The 22,171-nt window shown below is 37.2% G+C and overlaps 1 protein-coding gene across 1 annotated transcript; it reads right to left on the bottom strand.

Moving 5' to 3' along the window:
* Nucleotides 1-3,395: 3,395 nt before the first annotated feature.
* Nucleotides 3,396-8,093, bottom strand: LOC120348156 (uncharacterized). The gene is made up of 6 exons (XM_039418283.2): nt 7,859-8,093; nt 7,468-7,530; nt 6,878-6,943; nt 6,177-6,242; nt 5,262-5,470; nt 3,396-4,927 (listed from the first exon to the last, which is right to left on the bottom strand). Exons 1-6 carry the CDS (start codon nt 8,091-8,093, stop codon nt 4,727-4,729), a joined length of 840 nt encoding a protein of 279 aa, XP_039274217.2. The 3' UTR covers nt 3,396-4,726.
* Nucleotides 8,094-22,171: the final 14,078 nt, after the last annotated feature.

Raw genomic sequence — 22,171 nt, 5'->3', positions numbered from 1 at the left:
GTTTGCCAGTTTGCTGGTTGAAATGCGTTTACCTTGAACTGAAAAACTGACAGCGATGACCCAATCCAGTGAAACACACAGAACACAAGTTGTAGAAACGAAAACCAATGCAGCAATGTAATTTTCTTTGTAAAGATTGAAGACGGCAAACGGCAATGCAAAATTGAGATATCAGTTATTATAGCAAACGATTAACAACGTTCAGCGTACATAGCACAACAAAATCTGCAACAATATAAAATCATACATCTATATAAAGTTTGTCTGATGAAACCCATATAGGCCAGAAACCCACAAAATTTAGCATTACTAACCCTAAACTGAGATAAGCACACTTCATCCTATTCACAATCCTAGAAAGCAGCTGAGCAAAGCCCCGGATGTAGGACCATAATTCCAAGACCAAAATCAGTATGCCAAAATCAGTAGACCGTAAAAAATGCGATATTAGGCTAGCGTGAACAGAGAGAGCAAAAAATTAAAGAAGAGAGCGATGGCTATACCAGAAAACTTACTTACTTACGGCAGGACCAACAAAAATGAAAAAGCCCCCCAGTGAAAACAGATCAGGCGATAAGGCGCAAGATCCCATGTTGGTGGCTGGCTATACCAGAAAACATCCAACTTACTAGGAGATCAGCGGCAAGACCAAAGAAGATATCGAGCGAGAGTGGAGAAAATAATAACGAACAAAAAAAGGAAAAGGATTGAAAAACGGAAAAAGAACAAAACGAGCGAGAGTGAATGAAATAGGGCCCAACTTTACTACCAAGAGTGGAGAAAATAATAAGGATCTAAAAAAGCAGCGGCATGACCAAAGAAAGATATCGAGCGAGAGTGGAGAAAATAAATAACGAACGAAAAAAGCAAAAGGATGTATGTATGGATGCAGCGGGATGTGGGAAACGAAAAAAAAACCAAGGAGAAAATCACATCAAGGCTGGAAGAAAACGAGCGAGAGTGAATGAAACAGGGCTGGCTATACGAGAATACATTCAACTTCTTACTTGGAGATCAGTGGCAGGACCAAATAAGATTATCGAGCGAGAGTGAATGAAATAGGCTATACGAGAAAACATCCAACTTACCAGGTGATCAGCGGCAGGACCAAAGAAGATTATCGAGCGAGAGTGGAGAAATTAATAACGAACGAAAAAAGCAAAAGGATGGATGGATGCAGCGGAATGTGGGAAAAACGGAAACCAAGGAGAAAATCACATCAAGGCGGAAGAATAATGAAATAGGAACAGCGGCAGGGTTGGTTGGTTGGTAGTTTGGTGGTGCCCAGCGGTTGGTAGTTGTGAAAAGATCAGAGCGGTTTATCAGTTGATCAGAGTGGAGAAAAGCAAAAAAGGATGGGATACAGCAAATGGGAAAAACGAAAAAGAAAAGAGTAACAACGAAAATCATGAATGAACAACAAGCGGGAGCTACGAATGAAAAAAACGTCATTGGGTAGTTTCTTGTAATAATAATATTTGTACTCTGTTATATTCTAAAACGGCGAGTAGAATCTTATGAAATTAGGTCTGCATTTATCTGTGACTATAAAGAGAACTCTCATAAGAAGGTTAAATATAACACACTTGTTAATAGTAATTTATATGACGAGGTGCAACACAATGTACTGACAGATCATTCCAAATAAATAATAATTCATAAATTTGGGGAAAACTCTGAATTATTTGCAGGGATGTATCTACGCAAAATTGCGGCCATGACAAAGTTTAAAAATACGACCCTCTTGATCGCTGGGTCACAATTTCGAGGGTTGTTGATTTGCAATGGGATTTTTATCATATCTCGCATTTTTGCATTGGTTTTGAGGGCTTTGTACGAATGATCCCAATCTAATACACTAAACAGTGCTATTCAATCTATTTCATTCGTATGTATCTCGCAAATAACAAAGGTACCCTCAGATTTTCTGTTTATCTTTCCACCAATAAATGTTTTTTTCGCGTTCGGAATAGTTATTTATATACCTGGGATCTGACTTAGTATACACTTGGGTATATAGTATATCCGGTTAAATATCACTGCACTAAAATACCAACTAATTGAAATTTGTAGTTTTTGATGGAACGTGCAACAAATTATCAATATTTTGGTATATTGAGTATGAGCTTATCTTAGAACAGAAAAAAATGCATTTTTTTGTTACTCTTTTTGCCAGCATAAGCACCATTGCGCGCTCATTGATTTTTATGTCAAAGCCAGTTTGGACCAGACCAATTTCATATTGTAGAATCGCGCCCTGGATAAAACTAGTCTGCCCCATAAAGCCGTAATTTTACGTTAAAAAGGTAGAAAATAACTGTAATTCTTACAAGTAAGGCAACATTTCTCGTGCGGTGTTAAAGCGTTTTTTTCATATATTGGGTTCAAATTCCATACCCAAGGTGTCACAAATGGGGTGGGTAAACAATGCCGAGCCGAAAAAAAAACTATTAGAAAGACGGTTAAATTAATGTTTTTGAGATTTATTGAAAAGTTTTGAGTCATTTTATTGTCATTGAAAGTCTGCAATCCCGCACACATGGGATTACAAATCAAGCGATAAAGCGAACATCTTGCAAATTTTCAAAGTGGATAAATTCAACGTGTTTTATGTCCAGGAATTTCAATGCATTTCTATGGTATTTGTCGGCAATTTTGAACACAGGTCTAGACATTTCGCAAAGTATACCAGACATCACGGTTTTTCTTCGTATTTTTATTTCAAAATAGACATTTGTCTATGAATACATATAATAATGTAATACGATAAAATACATAGAAATGCATTGAAATACCGCGATTCATAGTAACGTTGGATTTTTGAAAATTTGCAAATACCTAGTTTTTAATTTTTTGTGATTCCGAGTCAAAAATTGAATCTTTGGGAGTCCAGACAAAATTTGATTTGCTTGGAGTTCGTAGTTGAAAATAGATTTTTAGGGATTTTATTTCCTATTCTATTATATCGAATACATGACTACTCCTGTAGTATGCGAACCAAGATGGCGGACCAGATTAGTTCTTACCCTAACCTGGTACACATAATACGTTTCGGTGTCCGCCATCTTGGTTCACATTCTACAGGTGTACCAATTCATGCATATAAAACGAATAACTGTCCAACTAATCCCAGAAACAACATTGACATTGGATGAGAGGCCATGGTACGTCATATGATTAAGCCGTTTTATCGGCTTATTTCTTCACGGAATAAAATATATAAATCATATCCCACCTTTCTATGCTACAATGCGCCATGCTCGACGATTTTTCCTAGAAATTATTTTTATTTCGACAGAATTGTTTTCAAATTTCAATTTCTTAGTTTTCTGGGGAATAAATATAGTCTACATCATTTTAAAAATACATCGATAACGCTTTACAAGACAATTTTATTCACACAAAGTAGCAAATAAGATTCATCATTGAAAGTTCACAATATTTTTGATGAATTTCATTTTTGCAGTTCAGTTGGTGAAAAATAAATTGAACTCCTACTGAAAGTAAATTTTGCCAAAAAATTCTGAGAAATTCATCCAACAAATAAAATACAAGAGCGAGGTTAATGAAAAATTTGTATATCTCAATAATTCACACACCAAGAAAATTAAAAAACGAAACAAATGATTTGATTTTTTGCCATGCTTTGAGAGCCCGGGAGAGGGGGGAGGGAATACAAAATATAAAATTTGCTTGTTTTGAAGAAAAGATAAGGCTGTAATTTCTCTCAATTCTGATGAATTTTCAACATTTTCTTATATTGTCCAGGTCACACTTATATTTTAAATTGTTTGAAAGCTTTTTTAACTATCAAATAACCGGGAATCATTTTTTTGGAAAATATTCCACTTAATGGCGTGATCCAGTAAAATTTAGACATATAAAATGCCAGAACAAATACAATAAAAAATATCAATTCCTATAATTCACACACAAGAAAAACAAAATGTAAAGAAGGGCGTCATTAATAAAACTGGTTGATTGTATAGCAAAGACAATGTTGTAAATTGCTTTCAGTTTTGATAACTTTTTGAAAAACTTAAATTTCTTATATTCCTCCAGCTCATAATGAAATTTTAATTTAATAAAAATTGAAAAATGTGTCAAAATATAAAACACAATTGAAAACTCAGTCAACACAATTGAAATATTTCAGTCAGTAAAAGCGGTTGTCCTCAACAAAAGTACTTTTATGACAAACAAAGTGATTTTAGTAAAGATATGACATTCTGAAAAGTTTCCGATCGTTAAAAAAGATATAAAGAAAAAAAAAAGATAATATACTAAAGCAAAACAGTATAATCTAACCTATGTATCCCTGGCCAATTGTGTTCTACGTATCCCGATTCGAGCCCTTCTCGGTCTAGAAGCTAAAAATATTCGATTTTTGGTTTTCCAGGTGTAAGTGACCGCATATACAGAGCCTTGTTCACAGTGACACAATATAGAAAGTCTCGGGATTTCACGCAAACTCTATCATCATGTCGTTTTAAAGATGAGCACTCATTAACTAAAAGTAACAGTAAATTAAACTTTCAAACACGTTAGTAGTTATTCTACACCCCGTCGCTATCCCATGTGAGAGTTATATACCTCACGCAAGATCTATTTACTACTTGTGCTTGTTCAAGTAAGTTAAACTGTGTAAATGGTGTTAAATTACAAATGTGAATAACAATTTTAAACTCAAGTAATTCTATATTTTTTGTTTATCAATCATTCAAAGTTATAATTCATTTTCACATACGGCTCCGTGAGATTCTAAGAGAGGAGGAACATTATAAACCCCTTGATATGCGTATTCCGGGTCTCTACTGACATCAACACCAACAGTTGTGTACGATGCATCGGTATGGGGATTACCAGGATACCAAACCTCGGGTGGCATAGATATAGGTTGACCCGTCGTTGAATATTTCTGACCGTTCTGTTAACATAAAAAATAGATTTTGAGAAATATAAAAAATAGCAGTTTGAGAATATAGAGGAGGCGAGAGTTTGTGGTTGATTTTTGGATAGAAACTGGAGAACGCTGGCAAACAATTTTTTTTAAATCCGGTAAGAAAGTCAAATTTCATATCAGTAATTAGTGTTATAAATGACCCGATTCAAACCGAAATTTATCTCCTGTGCTAAAGCCATGACGGTTTACCCTCAAGATAAAATATGATAGCACATGGTAATGCGGTAACAATATCGGCCACATTTTACAATAGTTTCATGAATGGCCATATAAGCAACATGATTCAGACTCGATCTACCTTGTAAGTCATTCCCGTACGAATCCCAATTCTTGGCCACCAATCAGGGATCATTGGTCGTAAATAATCTCGAAGCAGTTGGTAGTGTGTGATGTCATAAATGTTAGCAAGTTTGTTTTTGCAAATAGATTCAGCGACGCTTAATGAGACGTTCCGCGTGTCATATACGATCGCTCGGAAACATTTCAAATTATAGATAAAGCCACATTCTGAAAGATAAATGACAGTAGAGACCAAAAAAGTTTGAAGTCAGATATTTAGAACACAATTACTAAAAAGGACTATTTATTTTCATTGATAAATTCCATTTATTTAATTCAAAATAATTGTCATTTATAGTTTACTTTACAATAATTTAATTGTGAGCATCTCAGTAGTTTTCATCATACGTCATCCTATTTGCTTCAAACAAGGTCACGCAAACTCACTCAAAAATAAAGTAAACGTTTCTCTAAGCAAATTACGTGCAACAACTGAGCAATTCAAGCTAAAAAAATACAGCAGTGAAATATGCGCTGGATAATACAGACCTATTGGACTTGAAAAAATTGAGTTTAATTCGATCAGGAAAAAGCTATAACGTACTGAATTTTAGATACCTGGAGTTTAAAAAAAAACTTCTTGTCTTAACGACGCGAGTTCATGGACAACCGACACGCAAGCCAGTGAATGCTACGAATAATCAACGGTATAGTAGTGCCTGCACAGTTTCCTACTTGCAATCAATGTGTAAATATCCCCCGGGCATTTTAGTAATATTAGTTAGTTGTCCATCTGTAGACGTTTATAAAGAGCCTTGTTCTGAGTGAAGGTCTTATATCATGCTTTTATAATATTCATACGGTAGGGTTGCACGTAATCTTTATACCCCACCCCTCATCACCAAACGCCAAGTATTAATTCAAATTATTATACCTTTAGTTGGGAGACCTTGAGTGGTCGCAATTACTGGAGTCGTATTTTCTGTGGTCGTCTCAATTTCTGTGAAGATAAAATTACATTTAAATTTTTGTTCGCCCAAGCAAGTGTTGAAATGATTACGTACGCAGTTTTTAAGTTAGGCGTCAATTAGTCATTCAAAATAAACAAAAACACGAAAATTTATGATTGTGAGCCCCTTAGTGGTTTTGATCTTACTTCATCTCATTTCCTCCACGCAAGGTCACGCAAGCTCACTAAGAGATAAATTAGACGCATCTCTGGGCTAATTACTGGTGAGTTATTCAAGCTAAAGAAATATAGCATTGAAATATCCGCTGGATAATACAGACCGATTGGATTTGAAAAAATTCAGCTTATTACGTAGTGAATATGAGATAACTAAAATTTTCAAAATCAATGACACAATTTCGTAGGCAACCGACATGATTGCCAGTGGAAGCCACGATTATTCAATAGTATCAGTGGTTGCCTGCAGAGTTTCCCATTCAATGTGTAAAAATCCCACGGGTATTTTAGAAATATTAGCTCCTTACCTATCAATAGCCGTTTGTACAGCGCCTTGTTCTGAGTGAATATCTTCATCGTATTCTATAATGTTCATACAGTCCATTGGCCGCACGTAATCTTTTTACCCCTCATTATCAAACGCCAAGTATTAATTCGAATTATTATACCTTTAGTTGAGAGCCCTTGAGTGGTCGCAATTACTGGAGTAGTATTTTCTGTGGTCGCCTCATTTTCTGTAAAGATGAAATTACATTTATATTTCTGTTCGCCCAAGAAAGTGTTGAAATGATCATGTACGCAATTTTTTATACAAGTTAGGCGTCAATTAGTCATTCAAAATAAATAAACAAAATGCTTGTTGGAGTTGGAGCTAGTTTTCAAGATTGTAATGACACGAACTGTTTTAAGTATTGCGTCGATCAGTATAAATTATGCAGGCAGTGCTGTACCAGGAAGATCTCTCTCCTTCAATAAAAACATCGTAGCTTCTCATGTAGTCAATGCGCATCAGCGGAAGATATTCTATTAATAGCTTTCAAGTTTATAGAATTTTCAAACGGTACCGAGCAGGGCGCTGAATGGATAAAACGTTCATGAAACAACGCAAACACGTCCAATTAAAAGCTAGAATGCGTGGTATCTAGGAAATGCGAAGGAAGATACTTAGGGATTCAATCCACCTCCTAGACAACAACAAAAAAAATAGGTCGAAGTAAAACATTTGGAAATACTGGCAAATGTGAGTTTTTGCTCTCACCTGTTTGATTTCTTAGGTTCTCTAATATACTTTTCTCCAGGATGTTCGCCATTTTGTCCATACCTGAACAGATATAAGAGTACTATATGTATGGATTTCGAATGCATATATATGAGTCTATAACACGGATTGATCCAATCTATAGACCGTAAATATTGGTTCGAATGAAGTCTATGACCGTACAGTCTTATTCTGGGTAGACAATGGCAAATTAGAAAGATTTCGGATGTTTCAAACAACATATTAAAATTCTAATAAATCAATAATTGCTTGCTTTAAACGTTGTTGGGAGCAAAGTTGTGAGAGTCTTACAAAAGTGTAACAAAAGTCTACTAGTGACAGACCAAGCAGTCGAGCAATATCGACACTTGAATATTTCCTATTTTTTTACCTGCTTGAACCATTTCTTGTATTGTTGAGTTGATTTTGTCGAAGTTCAAGATACCAGAATCGCCCTTCTCACCTTTCTCCCCGGGTAAACCGCGTTCACCAGGTGGGCCGAGTGGACATGGATGAGGCAGACTTTCAACAGTCTTGCATATCATGTGTTGGCTGTCTGCTTTCACTGGATCAGGAGCTATCAAGCACAATAGACATAGCGATATTACTGCACCTATGTTACCCATATTCATTTGTTTAGTATCTTAACTGATAAGAAAAAAAAATGTAATCCATTTCTAGTGGACTTGGTGCGCTGAAAGTAGTGTTATAGTGAGCCAGAGTATGGATTCAGAATATTTTCATGGGGCGTTACCTCACGCTTTCAATCCGAAAAATGTTTCACAGAATTCAAGACCGGGTGGTGAAAAACATTCGGCTGACAAATAAGCCTACAAATGCTCGCGAATTGGATCGACCGGGCCGATGTTGAGGAAAACCTATAACCAGCGCTGCCATCAATATGAACCCAAAAAAACGGACATCTGGGAAACATAATAATAAGATAACTAAATTTGAAGTATAATTTACCGGTATAATCGTGTTTTTTCTGAATCACTGATTCTCGACTATGTTATTAAGTTATCAAGTCGGAATTAACACATGCGAAATGCTTGAGAAGGAGAGGGTCGTTCAGAACGGCAGAAAACTCAATAAGTAGGCTACTGCTACACTTATCAAATCGATGTGATTTTAAACAAGTCTACTCGTCAACTGCAAATCTTTGATTCACTACAGTATTTTGACTCAAGTTACACAAACTGATCTTTGCCAGTATCTATTGTTTTGTAATTGTGGAAATTAATTCGCTGCTATCACATCATGGATGCGCGTAGAAATTAATGAGGTATTAATATCATTTCTAGAAAATCAATCATCCGAATGAAACAATCTATGTGCCCGGTATAAGAACCTCTACTCATAAAATAAAACTAAAGCAAGGAAAAATGTCCAAAATAAGGGCATTTCTGAGAAATAAGGACAAAAATACTTTCCAAGACAAAGTCCTTCAAAACATAGACAAATCTTAGAAATAAGGACTTTATAAGGCCCTGCCTACAACGGTACATAATACGAAATATTTGCATTCTCAATCCTTTTCGCCGTTTGTCATATATCAGATTATTTTAAATGAGGCATAGTTCGTTTTTAAAAACGCTTACTACACATAAAAACCTACAGTCTTAGACAGGTTAAAACAGAATATAACGTATAAAATTCTAAAAAAATAAATGTTTAACAGGATGTCCATAAAGACATTAAGATTGATATTATAAAGCCAAATTATGAATTTTTCCAAATTTGACTTTATGGACACACTGTAGAATATTCCCTAAATTGTCCATCTCCTGACAAATATGAACTGCCACACCCAAAGTGACGGTATTTATAGAATAGTGAATATCAGCGAGTGAGAAAAGCTTTTTTCTCACAGTCCATGATGCCTCGCGCACTTTTCTCGTTCTAAGCGGCCTGTTATCAATAATTTGTTACCAGGGCTGTGGTAAAAATGGTCGTAAAATGACTCAAAACCTCTCTATAAAACACAAAAACCATTAGTTTTAATGAACATATCATTTGAAATATATGAGGTTAATAACCATTTACCGATGGTAAATGCACGATCAACATAGTACATTTGGTAATAAATGAATGAAATTGGCTCTAATATAATTTGCAACGATTCTATTACTAAAAAAATATTCATTACCCTGATAAGGCTGCAGTAATGACCAAATTTTAAACATTTTTTTTAAATGTAATTTTGCGGCATTTGCAGTGAGGCAAAAATTTTTAAGATTTTTCAAACACCATTTTGCTCTATTATTGAAGGATTTACTGAAAAACGGACTTTTCATGAATCGTTTGTCCAAATGAAACAACCGAGATGATAACTTCTACAGCGAAGATTAATCTGTCGAGATATTGCAGTGGCCGCTTCTATCTGGCTTTGATCGGAGCAAACGGTACGAGTATTACGAGCGTCGTATAACGTTGATTACTCGATTGTTACATTGAAACGCAAACAAAATATATGTTACTTCCATCCCACTGTAAGGACATAAGGATAAGGCCACGTTGCATAACACAACAATAATCACTGATATTTCTAACTCTCGACCTTTGTCCGATTCAACATTGAGTAATCGACATAAACTCTGTTTTGACTTTATTCCAATTCATTACAGCCCATCGCGTGATAATTATGATCAAAAATTTTAATCGATCACTACACGACAATAAACCATTAAGCAGGAAACGAGCGTTTAACATTTTGCCGCTTTGAACTTGCATATGTCTGGCATCAGCTTTACGTCACATTCTATACATTGCCAACGAACAGCAATGTAGAAAATATTCAGAAATCTATATCGCATCGGTCTGTTGTTGTCGATTTTGATCTCTGTATATCCTTATAACCAATGTTCCTCAGCTTTCATTCTCTAATTCGCCTCTTTGCAATTTTCAAATAAATTCAACCCTAATATTTCTACAAATAACGATAATGAATCGAGGAACCAAGGGTATCTGGAAATAGGCATTCCACATTGGCATTGTGCAGATGTCTGAATTGATTGCGCTGTGTTTCTATCACAAAAGTTACAGTCAGACAACAGTAATAATTCCTCCGTTATAGCAAGGGTTAGCATATCGTGCTTAATTATAAGATTTGTGCTTATTTTCTAGCCGGGTCTTATAAAGTGACGATGTTCTTATTTCTAAGTAAGGTGCTTATTTTTGAGTTGCGTGCTTATTTTTATCTTAGAAACATGAATAATTCATTCGGTTCCATTACATTTGAACCCACGTACATTTGAACCGATGATAATTGCACCTGTATGCTATTGCACCTATGGAATTTTTTTTGTTTTACAGATAGTTGAACCCATACTAACCCTAACTCATGGGTTTAGCACCCACATATAGATTGAACCCGTGGATATACACATGGGTTCAAATGTACGTGGGTTCAAATGTACGGTCACCAATTCATTCATGTTCTGTGTACAAAGCTCCCGTGGATCCTTATACGCAACGCGTATTCGCGCTTCGATGTGTTATTATTGAGACGTATCAATTATCCACATTCCAGCGTGACCTCATGTCTCGGACTCGCTCACTCTCAACACGAACTGTATCTGATAACGGTAGAGACAACCTATAACTTAGACCATAGATTCTCAAAGTGCTCCGTACGGAGCCCCAGGGCTCCGCGAGAGAAGCCTAGGGGCTCCGCGAGCTATTTGATTATTTTCCAAAAGACTGACTTAGCTAATTTTGTAACTGTCCAAGTAAGCAACAACAGCTTTAATAAAATTTGACAACAAATAGCCTCGAAATATGGCAAAGAGGCGGAATTAAAAAATGACATTATTTATAAGCAGGAGCGCAGCCAGGATTCTTAAGAGGGAGGGGGATCAAAATTGAAATCGGAAATTTCCGCGCAACGTTATTCGCGATTAAGTAAAAAAACTTTTTAATGGATAACGAGATTTCTGTTACGTAAAATATTCAATCCATGACTGATTCGAGCATTTAAAATGTCTTGTCATAATAATTTAACTGTGCTCGTCGTTACTGACGTTTGATTCAAGATGACTATGAGAATTACTTAAATAAAAGATTACTGTTATGCTTGGTCAGGACTTTCAAAGACAACATGAAAGAGTCATTTTCCCTTTTAACGGCTCTCGTCCTGAACTTCTAGTTCAATATGAATCAAAAGTATGTGGTTTAGCTGCTGCAAACTACACACCGGCTTCGTTATTTTCTAATCTCATGAAAAATTGTCATCCGATAGCCGTCAAATCTCGCCGTTTTGGCGCGTTAGACAAAGAATTCATCGCTAAAGAAGTTTCGAGAATGTACAACGAAGGAATTATCAGGCCAAGTTCTTCGCCGTGGAGAGCACAGCCTTTAGTTGTGAAGGACCCTTTGACCTCAAAACGACGATTGTGCATAGACTATTCACAAACGATAAACATTTATACAGAGCTAGACGCCTATCCATTGCCGCGAATTGATGATATGGTTAACGAACTTGCTGGATATTCCTGGTTTTCCACCTACGATCTGAAATCCGCGTATCATCAGATTCCAATATGCCAGCAAGATAAAATTTTCACTGCGTTTGAAGGCGATGGTAAACTCTGGGAATTCAATCGTATTCCATTCGGAGTGACCAATGGAGTACCAGCTTTTCAGCGGCTAATGGATGAAATTGTGGAAAAAGGCAATCTGAAAGATACATTTCCATACCTCGACAATGTAACTATAGCTGGACATACAAAAGAGGAGCATGACTATAACGTGAAGAAATTTCTCGATACTGTTAAGAAAAACAATTTAACATTAAATGATGCAAAAACAGTATCAAGTGTACGAAAAATTAACATTTTGGGATATACAGTGGGTAATAATTCAGTAGCTCCAGATCCCGAACGCCTAGCTCTATTAAGAGAACTCCTACCTCCAACAAATAGTCGCGCTCTGCAAAGAATAATTGGACTTTTTGCGTATTATTCGAAATGGATTGTAAACTTTTCAGACAAAATGAGCATGTTCCATTTGTTGTAGAATGCGACGCATCGGAGATTGCAATTTCAGCCACACTGAATCAAGGAGGGCGACCAGTGGCATTTTGGTCGCGTGTTCTACAGAAGAGCGAGAGGTTTTATCCCGCTGTAGAAAAGGAGGCAACGGCAATCATTGAAGCTGTGCGAAAGTGGGCCCATTTTCTGGCAAGACGTCCATTCACTATCGTGACCGACCAGCGATCGGTTTCTTTCATGCTAGATAACCGTCGTCGATCCAAAATAAAGAATAATATAATTCAGTCCTGGAGGCTGGAACTAGCCTCTTTCAGTTACGACGTTAGATATCGACCTGGAAAACAAAATGCCGCACCTGATGCTTTAACACGTTCTACATGCGCATCAGTTTTTCCCACGTCATTGCAAAAAATACACGAAGGTTTATGTCACCCGGGCGTCACAAGACTTCTACATTTCGTCAAATCGAAAAATTTGCCTTCCTCGACTGATGACGTAAAAAGAACTTGTAAATTATGCCGCGTATGTGCGGAACTTAAACCGAAATTTTATTCCCCACCGTATGGCACATTAATCAAGGCCACACGGCCATTTGAAAGACTGAGTATGGACTTCAAGGGACCTTTGCCATCGCGGACAAGGAACGTATACATGTTAACCATTGTCGATGAATATTCTAGATTTCCATTTGTATTTCCATGCACCAATCTTTCTTCCGCTTCAGTAATAAGCTGCCTTGAAAAATTATTTGCTCTGTGCGGAATACCTGGTTATATACACTCTGATAGAGGAAAATCTTTTATGTCTGCGGAACTAAGGGATTTTCTGCTGAAACGTGGTGTAGCCACCAGTCAATCCTCGCCTTATCACCCAATTGGAAACTCCCAAGTTGAACGATTCAATGGAATCATATGAAGAGCCGTGCGTTTATGCTTGCGTACATATAATCTGCCTATCACACATTGGGAATATGTGCTACCGAAAGCTCTTCAATCGCTCCGATCTTTGCTTTGCACAGCAGTCAATGCAACTCCACATGAACTATTTTTCAACTTCCAACACCGCTCTCCCAGTGGTCATTCATTGCCTACCTGGTTGTGCGAATCAAAACGTGCTTTTCTGCGGAAATTCGTTCGTTCGCACAAAAATGACGATTTAGTTGAACAAGTGGAACTAAAAAATGTGAATCCCGCATATGCTCGAGTTCGTTTTTCTGATGGGCGGGAGAGTACGGTATCGTTATCGTTAAGAGACTTGTCCCCTTGTCCAGTCTCCCAACGATCTTCAAGTCACGATAGAGAGTCTCAAGACTTTTCTCCTGAATTCAATATGGACGAAGATAGTGAAACAAGTACTAATGCGTCACCACTATATGATGGATGCAACGTTGACTGAAATGAAGAGTTCAAAATTGAAATTCCAATTAGCTCTGACAATGCTAATAATGAAAGGATTGCCACACGTCGTTCAACTCGAACTAACATTGGTGTTCCACCAGAACGCTATGGTTTTGAAATATAGACGGGGAGAATGTTATGAGAATTAAGTTCAGTTATTCCTGTTGCAGTGTGCTACACTTTGTTTATATTTCGTCATTATTACATTATCGTTCTTTGTGTTGTGATCATTGATTATCGTCAAGCGACAACAGACTGCATTTGCCTTACTGCATTAGTTACGTGCCGTTACGAGTATTAGACGGTAGTCCGGTTAAGTTTGGCTATACTTAGTGACTCGATGTAATTATGTTGCATGTTCTTGTGTTTAGGTTAAGATGCGTTTTTAGTTTCTTGAAGCCATAATTTTGGTTATAATAAATAAACTGTCATAACAATTACTATTCTAAAATACCATAAAATACGTGATAAACTGCCAACTATAAATAAATTGAAATGGTATTTTTGCGATCTTGGGATTTGTCAAACTTTTGTTTTTTCGCACTCGAGATTATTTTTAAGCAAGATATCGCCGTTACAAAAATTCCGAGGTCGACGTTAAATTGTGCAATCTATGACCATTGCGGGCATATTTGAAATGACTTGTTTATTGGGATAATTCTGTTAAACGTAACCTGCGGTTGTGTCACTCACAATAGAAAATCATTACTTCTCAAATAACCACGGCAGTCCGCGGACATAAAATGAGAAACAATGAAACAAAGTTAAGTGAACGAAGTTCTTGTGGACTACTGTATATCCTGAACAACGCTGATATCATAAGATATTAGAAACGAAGTCATATTGCCCACAAAATAACATACATACCTACTACCGGTGCCAGAAGTTTGATAAGATATTTGTGTCCGTCCCGATCATAATCGTAATCATGACTTATTGGTGGATTATAACGATTTAGCGAATTCGACAACTTTGAGCCTTTCTTGCAACACTGACTCCACCCTATCGCAGGTCTGCCACTCAGATTCTTTGCAAGATATCATCGTCCAAAAAATAACAAGGTCTGGGCAAAATACGAACGATTGAAATTTATGTTATCGCATGCGGCTCCGTTGGTAGTTTCAGAATGAATAAAAGGTACATAGCGCGCACAATTGTGACTGTGTTTCTATTTCAGTTGCTATGATGAATAACCAAAGTAAACCTAACATATCATCAAATATATATTGTCATTTGCAATGTCTAAAAAAGTGTTTGTCATGTCGTATCGTGAGTCTGCTGAAACAAAACTTATATTGTTATCTTCCGTTTTAAGTTTTAGTTTTAATATTACATAATGCCGCTTTTCAATCAAAAAATTTGAGTTGCGGATTCACCGCTGATTCTTTTTTAATTAATTTTAGCATCTCGTCGCCGATGACTATATTAAATTAACATGTTCTTCACATCGAATTCATAATTCCCCACGAGAACAAAAAAGCAATTATCGTTGTCATTGTGGAACAATACACATATATGCCGGAGGAAATTTTTGATTTAGGGAGAATAAACACCGACGTAAAGATGTTTAAGGTATAACGTTTCACGCCCTCGAAAACAGTCGCCAATGGACCAAAATACAATCGCGCAGCAACCTTTTAAGTCTTCCAAAAATATCAAAAGGAAAAAGATTCTACCTCTAGTTTATTAATATGTTTGTCGAATGTCAAATTTACAGCCTCAATATATATGATTTATCATTGAAATTTAGATTTATTTATGACTTGTATTAACCCTATTAAAAAAGGATTAGCAATTAAATCAAGTAAAGTACTTTTAACACACTCAATAATATTAATCGGAAAGTAACAATTTTAAAATTTGTTTTAGGGCTCCGTGAATAATGGTCAACCTCTTCACGGGCTCCGCAACACCAAAAGTTTGAGAACCCCTGACTTAGACAATGAGTAAGCGTAAGCACGAGTTCCGTGTGTTGTGCATTGTGTTCAAACAATGCACGCTCAAAAAAGTGAAAACACCCTGTGAAGTATCCCTATCAAGCAATGGAACTAGGAATACCGGAGAGTTTTCTTGTGAAGTGAGTGAAAAAGAATATCAGTTTTGTGCCTGGCATGGTGGCCTCCTCCAACTGCTCTCCCTTCGAGGGCCACGAGCCCCCGGTTGGGAACCACTGCTTTGAAGGTTGCGTGTTAAGTTAGAGAAAGCGACTTCTAATAATAAAAAAATTGAGTTGATCAAAAATTGAGAATGCGGAAGAGACGTGTGTAATATTGATGTGAGCAAGGCCCCGAGTCCACCTCTAAAAGAGGAAAGAGTATTGATTTGAAGAGTTGCAAGTTTGCGCGAAACAATGCCCCGAGCACAAAATTAAAAAGAGAATGAGCCTACTGATAGCAGAGTTGCAAGTTTGCGCAAAACAACGTCCCAAGCACTCAACTAAATGAGGGTAGTAGGCAAGTTTGCTCAAAGCAAGGTCCGCAACTAAAAGTGGAAAGAGTACAGATACAACAGTTGCAAGTTGGCTCAAAGCAAGGTCTCAAGCCCTTAATTAAAAGTGGAAAAAAGTACTGATAGAAGAGTTGCAAATAAGCTCATAGCAAGGCCCCGAGCCAACAACTATATTTGGATAGAGTACTGATAGAAGACTTGCAAGTTGACTCATAGCAAGGACCCGAGCCCTCAACTAAAATTGGAAAGAGTACTGATAGAAGAGTTGCAAGTTTGCCCAAAGCAAGGCTCCGACCCCACAACTAAAGTGGAAAGAGTATTGATAGAAGAGATGCAAGTTCGCTCAAAGCAAGGTTCCTAGCCTTCGAATATATTTGGAAATAGTACTGATAGCAGAGGTGCAACTTTGCTAAAAGCAAGGTCTCAAGCCATCCACTAAAAATAAAAATAGTATTGATAAAAGATAAAAGTTTGCTCAAAGCAAGATCCCAAGCCTTCAACCAAAAGTGGAAAGAGTATTGATAGAAGAGTAACAATTTCACCAAAGCAATGTCCCGAGCCCTTAACTGAACACGGAGAAGTACTGATAGAGATGTTGAAAGGTCGCCCAAACAAAGTCCCACGCTCTCAACTAAATGTGGAAAGAGCACTGATAGAAGAGTTGCAAGTTTGCTCAAAGCAAGATCTCGAACACTCAACTAAAAATGGAAAGAGCACTGATAGAATAGTTGCAAGTTTGCTAAAAGCAAGGTCGCGATCCCTTAACCAAAACGGGAAAAAGTACTGATAGAGGTCTTGCAAGTTCGCCCAAACATGGTCCCGAGCTCTCAACTAAAAATGGAAAGAGCACTGATAGAAGAGTTGGAAGTTTGCCCAGAGCAAGGTATCGAGCCCTCAACTAAAATAGGAAAGAGTACTGATAGAAGAGTTGCAAGTTTGCCCAAATCAAGTTCTAAAGCGCTCAACTAAAAGTGGAAAGAGTACTGATAGAAGAGTTGCAAGTTTGCTCAAAGAAAGGTCTCAAGCCCTCAACTAAAATTGGAAAGAGTACTGATAGAAGAGTTGCAAGTTTGCCCAAAGCAAGTTCTAAAGACCTCAACTAAAAGTAGAAAGAGTACTGATAGAAGAGTTGCAAGTTTGCTCAAAGAAAGGTCTCAAGCCCTCAACTAAAATTGGAAAGAGTACTGATAGAAGAGTTGCAAGTTTGCTCAAAGAAAGGTCTCAAGCCCTCAACTAAAATTGGAAAGAGTACTGATAGAAGAGTTGCAAGTTTGCCCAAAGCAAGTTCTAAAGACCTCAACTAAAAGTAGAAAGAGTACTGATTGAAGAGTTGCAAGTTTGCCCAACGCAAGGTTGCGAATCCTTAATTAAAAGTATAAAGAGTACCGATAGCAGAGTTGCAAGTTTGCTCATAGCAAGGTTGCGAGTCCTCAACCAAAAGTAAAAAAGTACTGATAGAGGGGTTGCAAGTTTGCTCGAAGTAAGGTTGCGAGTCCTCAAATAAAAGTGGAAGAAGTACTGATAGAAGACCATGTTACAATCTATCAAAAATGGGCCACATATACATACAACCTAGGCATGTTCTCTGTTTTCTAACTCTCGTATATCACTGTATCGTTCATTTATTGTGAAACAAGAGATCTCATGTTACATCATAATACATTTGTAGAAATGCAATGGTGCGTCACAATACATATGTATACAATTGAAAATTGTCGTCGTCTTTGTTTACGGCACAAACGACATTATAAAAAAAATGGTAGATTATGACTATGCACATCTTTTACTCCGAACAAGACCGTGTACAGCAGGGGTTCCCAAACTTTATTGGCCGCGGGCCAAACTTAGAATCGGAAAGATGTTTGCGGGCCGGAAGAATGTAGCGCCCAAAAGTGGATTCACTTTCATTTGACATTTTTTGAAACATGTTTGTTAGACTCATAATAGCGCTCAATGTTGTATTCCTTCAGAACTGGAATAGTTCGTTGGCAAAGTAGACAAATCTCTAAAGTTTGATACTTTTCAATGGAGAAATACGAATAGTGCCATTTATTCAAGAAACGTCAGTTTTCTGAGTCTAGTTTTCGTTTGATTTCTGACATCTTTAAGCTTTCCTATATGGCTGATAACTAAATTACTGCCCTATGTAATCCTAACACCGGTACCCATAATTGATATACTGGTATAATTGAATTGTTACGATAAACACATGCTTGAACTCTGATAATGACATAAATTAGCGGTATCTAGATCGCAAAAAGGTAGAAATGAAATCTGTTGAACACTATTTCACGTAAGCTCGTCGGGCCATTTTAAATTGTTACGCGGGCCGGATTTGGCCCGCGGGCCCGCGGTTTGGGAACCCCTGGTGTACAGTCACCCACTGATATCTAACAGTATGTGAGGAGCTACGATTTAATCGGTAATTTATATGGTTTTCATTTTAGTCTTATCTCGAAAAATTGTTGTCGCTAGTTGGCACTATTGGCCTCCGATTCTGCGATGGGCTGTCATTCAAAAAGTTAAAAAAATGTGTTGCATAATACGGTGTCATATCTTGTAATAACGAGGGATCTACTAGGTCAGGGGTGGGCAACCTCTTTCGGTTCGCGTGCCAAAATCGGATAAATTTAACAACGAAATTATTCCGCGTGCCGACCAAAATTAAAAACGAGAACATCGGTTGGAAACCGAAGACTTATCGATCGATTGTTAGGGGATCCCCCAAAACATAAACTGCAGTTTAGATTCATCCGCTCTTGTAACTTGCGCACTGCGCATCGCACACACACACTCGGCGGGTCTCAAAATTCTCTCGCTTTACAAAAATCTAGATCACTATATCAATAATTGATTGATAACTCGCTAATTATACGACATAATTCGCCCAAAATCAATAGGCTTCTGGTCCAAGATAAGATGAATGCACATGCAAAATCTGGAGCAGATTCAATCTCGCTTTCGTGAGATATCGCGTGCATCTAACAGACATACAGACAAATACCTATCAACATACTTACCGATTAAAATCGATAAGTAACAATGCTTTGCCACTATCAAAGCAGAGATACACAATTATAAACCTTTCAAACATGTACAGACAGATTCATTAATCGGGAAAATATCGGTCCGACAAATATATTTGATTACTTTTCTTATTCTATATCAGTGAGACTTCTGCTGCTGCATTACAGCTGATAGAGATTTTACATTGGGTTTATATTTTATACCTTCCTGAAAAATACACCAACTACTGGTTTCATCTTTCAGGCTGCTCCTAATACGAGACCTAATAAAGTAAAACAAGAGATTCATAAGAAGAGATTTATAAGCATATATAGATAAAAACATGAAGTTAGGACAAGTTTTTAGGACACGAAAAATTGTCGGAATGGCATCCCAATCACGCAATAGTTTGTTTTCTGCACTCCTCTCTTGTATTCCCTTTCCTAATTGCTTATATTTCTTTCGAAATCCATTAATAGCAGTAAACTCTAGCTAACATGAGCTTTACGACTTCATAAATCAAGCATAAATGAAGGAAAAGGGTGGCACAGACGAACTATATTAATTCAGAATGTAGCAAAATGAATGCAGCGCTTTTCTCGAAAGCTCACTACTCATTTGTTACGTCATACTATATTTCTTTGTAGCCATACGTCATGAAAGGACAAAAAGGGACAAAAATAAATAACAGATTGTTAACAGACAGTTTCATCAGATAATTCAGTCTTGAAACTTTTTATCTGAAGGAGAATGATCTCGTTTCCGAGGCCTCGCTCACGTAACAGGGGTTGCCCACCCCTGTACTAGGTCGTCATATAAGAGTTCGGCATATTTTCGTGAGACATATTCTGTGGAATACGACTCCGAAAATTGAAAATACGGCTCCTACATTGACTACAGTATACTCCCATTCCACCACTCTGGTTCTAACTAGGGCTGGGCATTTTGAATCGAAAAGTAAATTATTTGAATCAATTCAGACAAAAACTTCAAATTGTCGCCATCTTTTTTTGCAGTCAAAGTTCGAGATGAGTTCCTCAATGCTTTGTTGAGGTCATATTGTAAAAAAACGCTTTGTAAGAATAATTCTTTTTGAGTTTACAAGGAATTTTTTAGCTTATTTTCGCACCATATTTTATACATAATAATTTAAGCAGATATGGTTGCGTTTTTAAATCTCTGGAATACCGGTTTTGATAACACAAGTGCGGGATACATTTTCATTATTGTCAAATTTCTAGCCGATTCCAGCTCGACTGTTCTGAACCAGTCTATGTTGGCAAAAGATTTCGGGTAACGATTAATTTTCATGTTTTCATTGATGGCTTAATCATGAGATGGGATTTTCAAATTAAATCCGGAAGAGAAGAAAGTCGATAAGACAGCCTAATCATATGGCGAACCATTCATTGTTATGCAGGCTACTTAGTGGGACTTCTGGCATTTCTTGGATTGAACAATCCTCTTAAAATTTAGCTTGTATGTCGTTGTAGCCAATCGAAGCAGTTCCTTCACGTGGGCGTCAATCAGAGCAGATTAATGACGTGCTTTCCCGTAATTTGGGGTAGAAAACACAGATTCGCAGACGTATGTTGACCCAAACATTAACAATATCCAAAGCGCAGAACGTTTGGCATCTGAGTATTCTTCCATTGGCATACTTTTTCATAACCCAATGGTCCGGCCCCTTAAAGCGCATTTCAGTTGATCGCCTCCTTTAAGATCGATCATCTTCAACTCAGTTGCAGCCTCATCTGAGGCATATTGAGGGCATATTAAACAATCCGTCTTAGAATTAAATGAGTCGTCGACCACGCAATCTGTGACGTTTTATCTGCATTTCAACTACTACATTCAAATAGTATAGTGCGCGTTAGCCGCCGAATTTCGTTTTTCATACGATTACGACAACCGTTGTAGTGCAATAAATGCTTTTCACAACAAAGAATGCGATTGGAACGTAATAATGGGCGACTGCACGGTAAAGTCAAAGAAAGCGCAAGACGACGTACAAGAAGAATTCTCAGTGTATCATAATATGTTTAATCAAAACATGATAAATAGTAATTTGAAAGGTATTATTTTCATAACCAAGGCGAAAAAACCCATAAAACCGAGCCGCGGGTTGGCCACTCCTGGAATAGACCTTCAACAACACTATGTCAAATTAAAATAATTCGAAAAAAAGTTTTTTCAAGTATCTCTGCAATGTATGTTTTGACAAGAAAAGTTTAGGATATATTTCCTCGTCTTCATTCTTCTGCTAAGATGTCTTTTGTACGTTTATGCAATAGAACAGGGGCCGACAAACTGTGATCCATGGGCCACATGCGGCCCATGAATAAGTTTAGTGCGGCCCACAAAAGCGTCAGACAAATAAAAATGAAACGACTGCAATTCTGTAATAGATTTATTTATGTTTTCAGACTGCAATACCTGACGGTAGTTTCCAATTAATTCATTGAACCGGTTGACTTCCAATCAGACTACTCATTTTTATACGACGATCATTCACGACCTTCGCTACGAACAAGGGAATTTACAATTGTCAGCGCAAATTACCTTTATCGGGTTCAACTTTCATGCGACCACCCAGGGCGTATCCAGAGGGGTGGCATAGAGGCGGCCGCACCGGGCAGAACGTTATAGGATTGAGTTCGTTTTTTAGTTCGATGATTTAATTAACACTAATACAAATATTTCACTCTTACTTGACCTTTGATTTATTCATTCTCATGTAGGCTATAGCAACATACCGTGTTTCCCCGGGCATAAGACTGGGTCTTATCTAAATTTTCTTTCGAGAAATAACACTAGGGCTTATTTTCGGATGCGGTCCTATATTGTCATTTATCAGAAACA

The sequence above is a fragment of the Styela clava genome, chromosome 11 (assembly GCF_964204865.1).
Source record: "Styela clava chromosome 11, kaStyClav1.hap1.2, whole genome shotgun sequence".
NCBI classification, from domain to species: domain Eukaryota; kingdom Metazoa; phylum Chordata; class Ascidiacea; order Stolidobranchia; family Styelidae; genus Styela; species Styela clava.
The sequence above is the reverse complement of the archived record's forward strand: the minus strand, read 5'-3'. Positions and strand labels throughout refer to the sequence as shown.

Excerpts from the sequence above, each read along its gene's own strand:
- LOC120348156 (XM_039418283.2), bottom strand. The coding sequence starts at position 8,093 with ATGGGTAACATAGGTGCAGTAATATCGCTATGTCTATTGTGCTTGATA. Across the intron at positions 7,531-7,858 it reads ACAAGAAATGGTTCAAGCAG|GTATGGACAAAATGGCGAAC; the intron begins GTAAAAAAATAG and ends ATATCTGTTCAG. Across the intron at positions 5,471-6,176 it reads TCAAGGTCTCCCAACTAAAG|AATGTGGCTTTATCTATAAT; the intron begins GTATAATAATTT and ends TTTATCTTTCAG.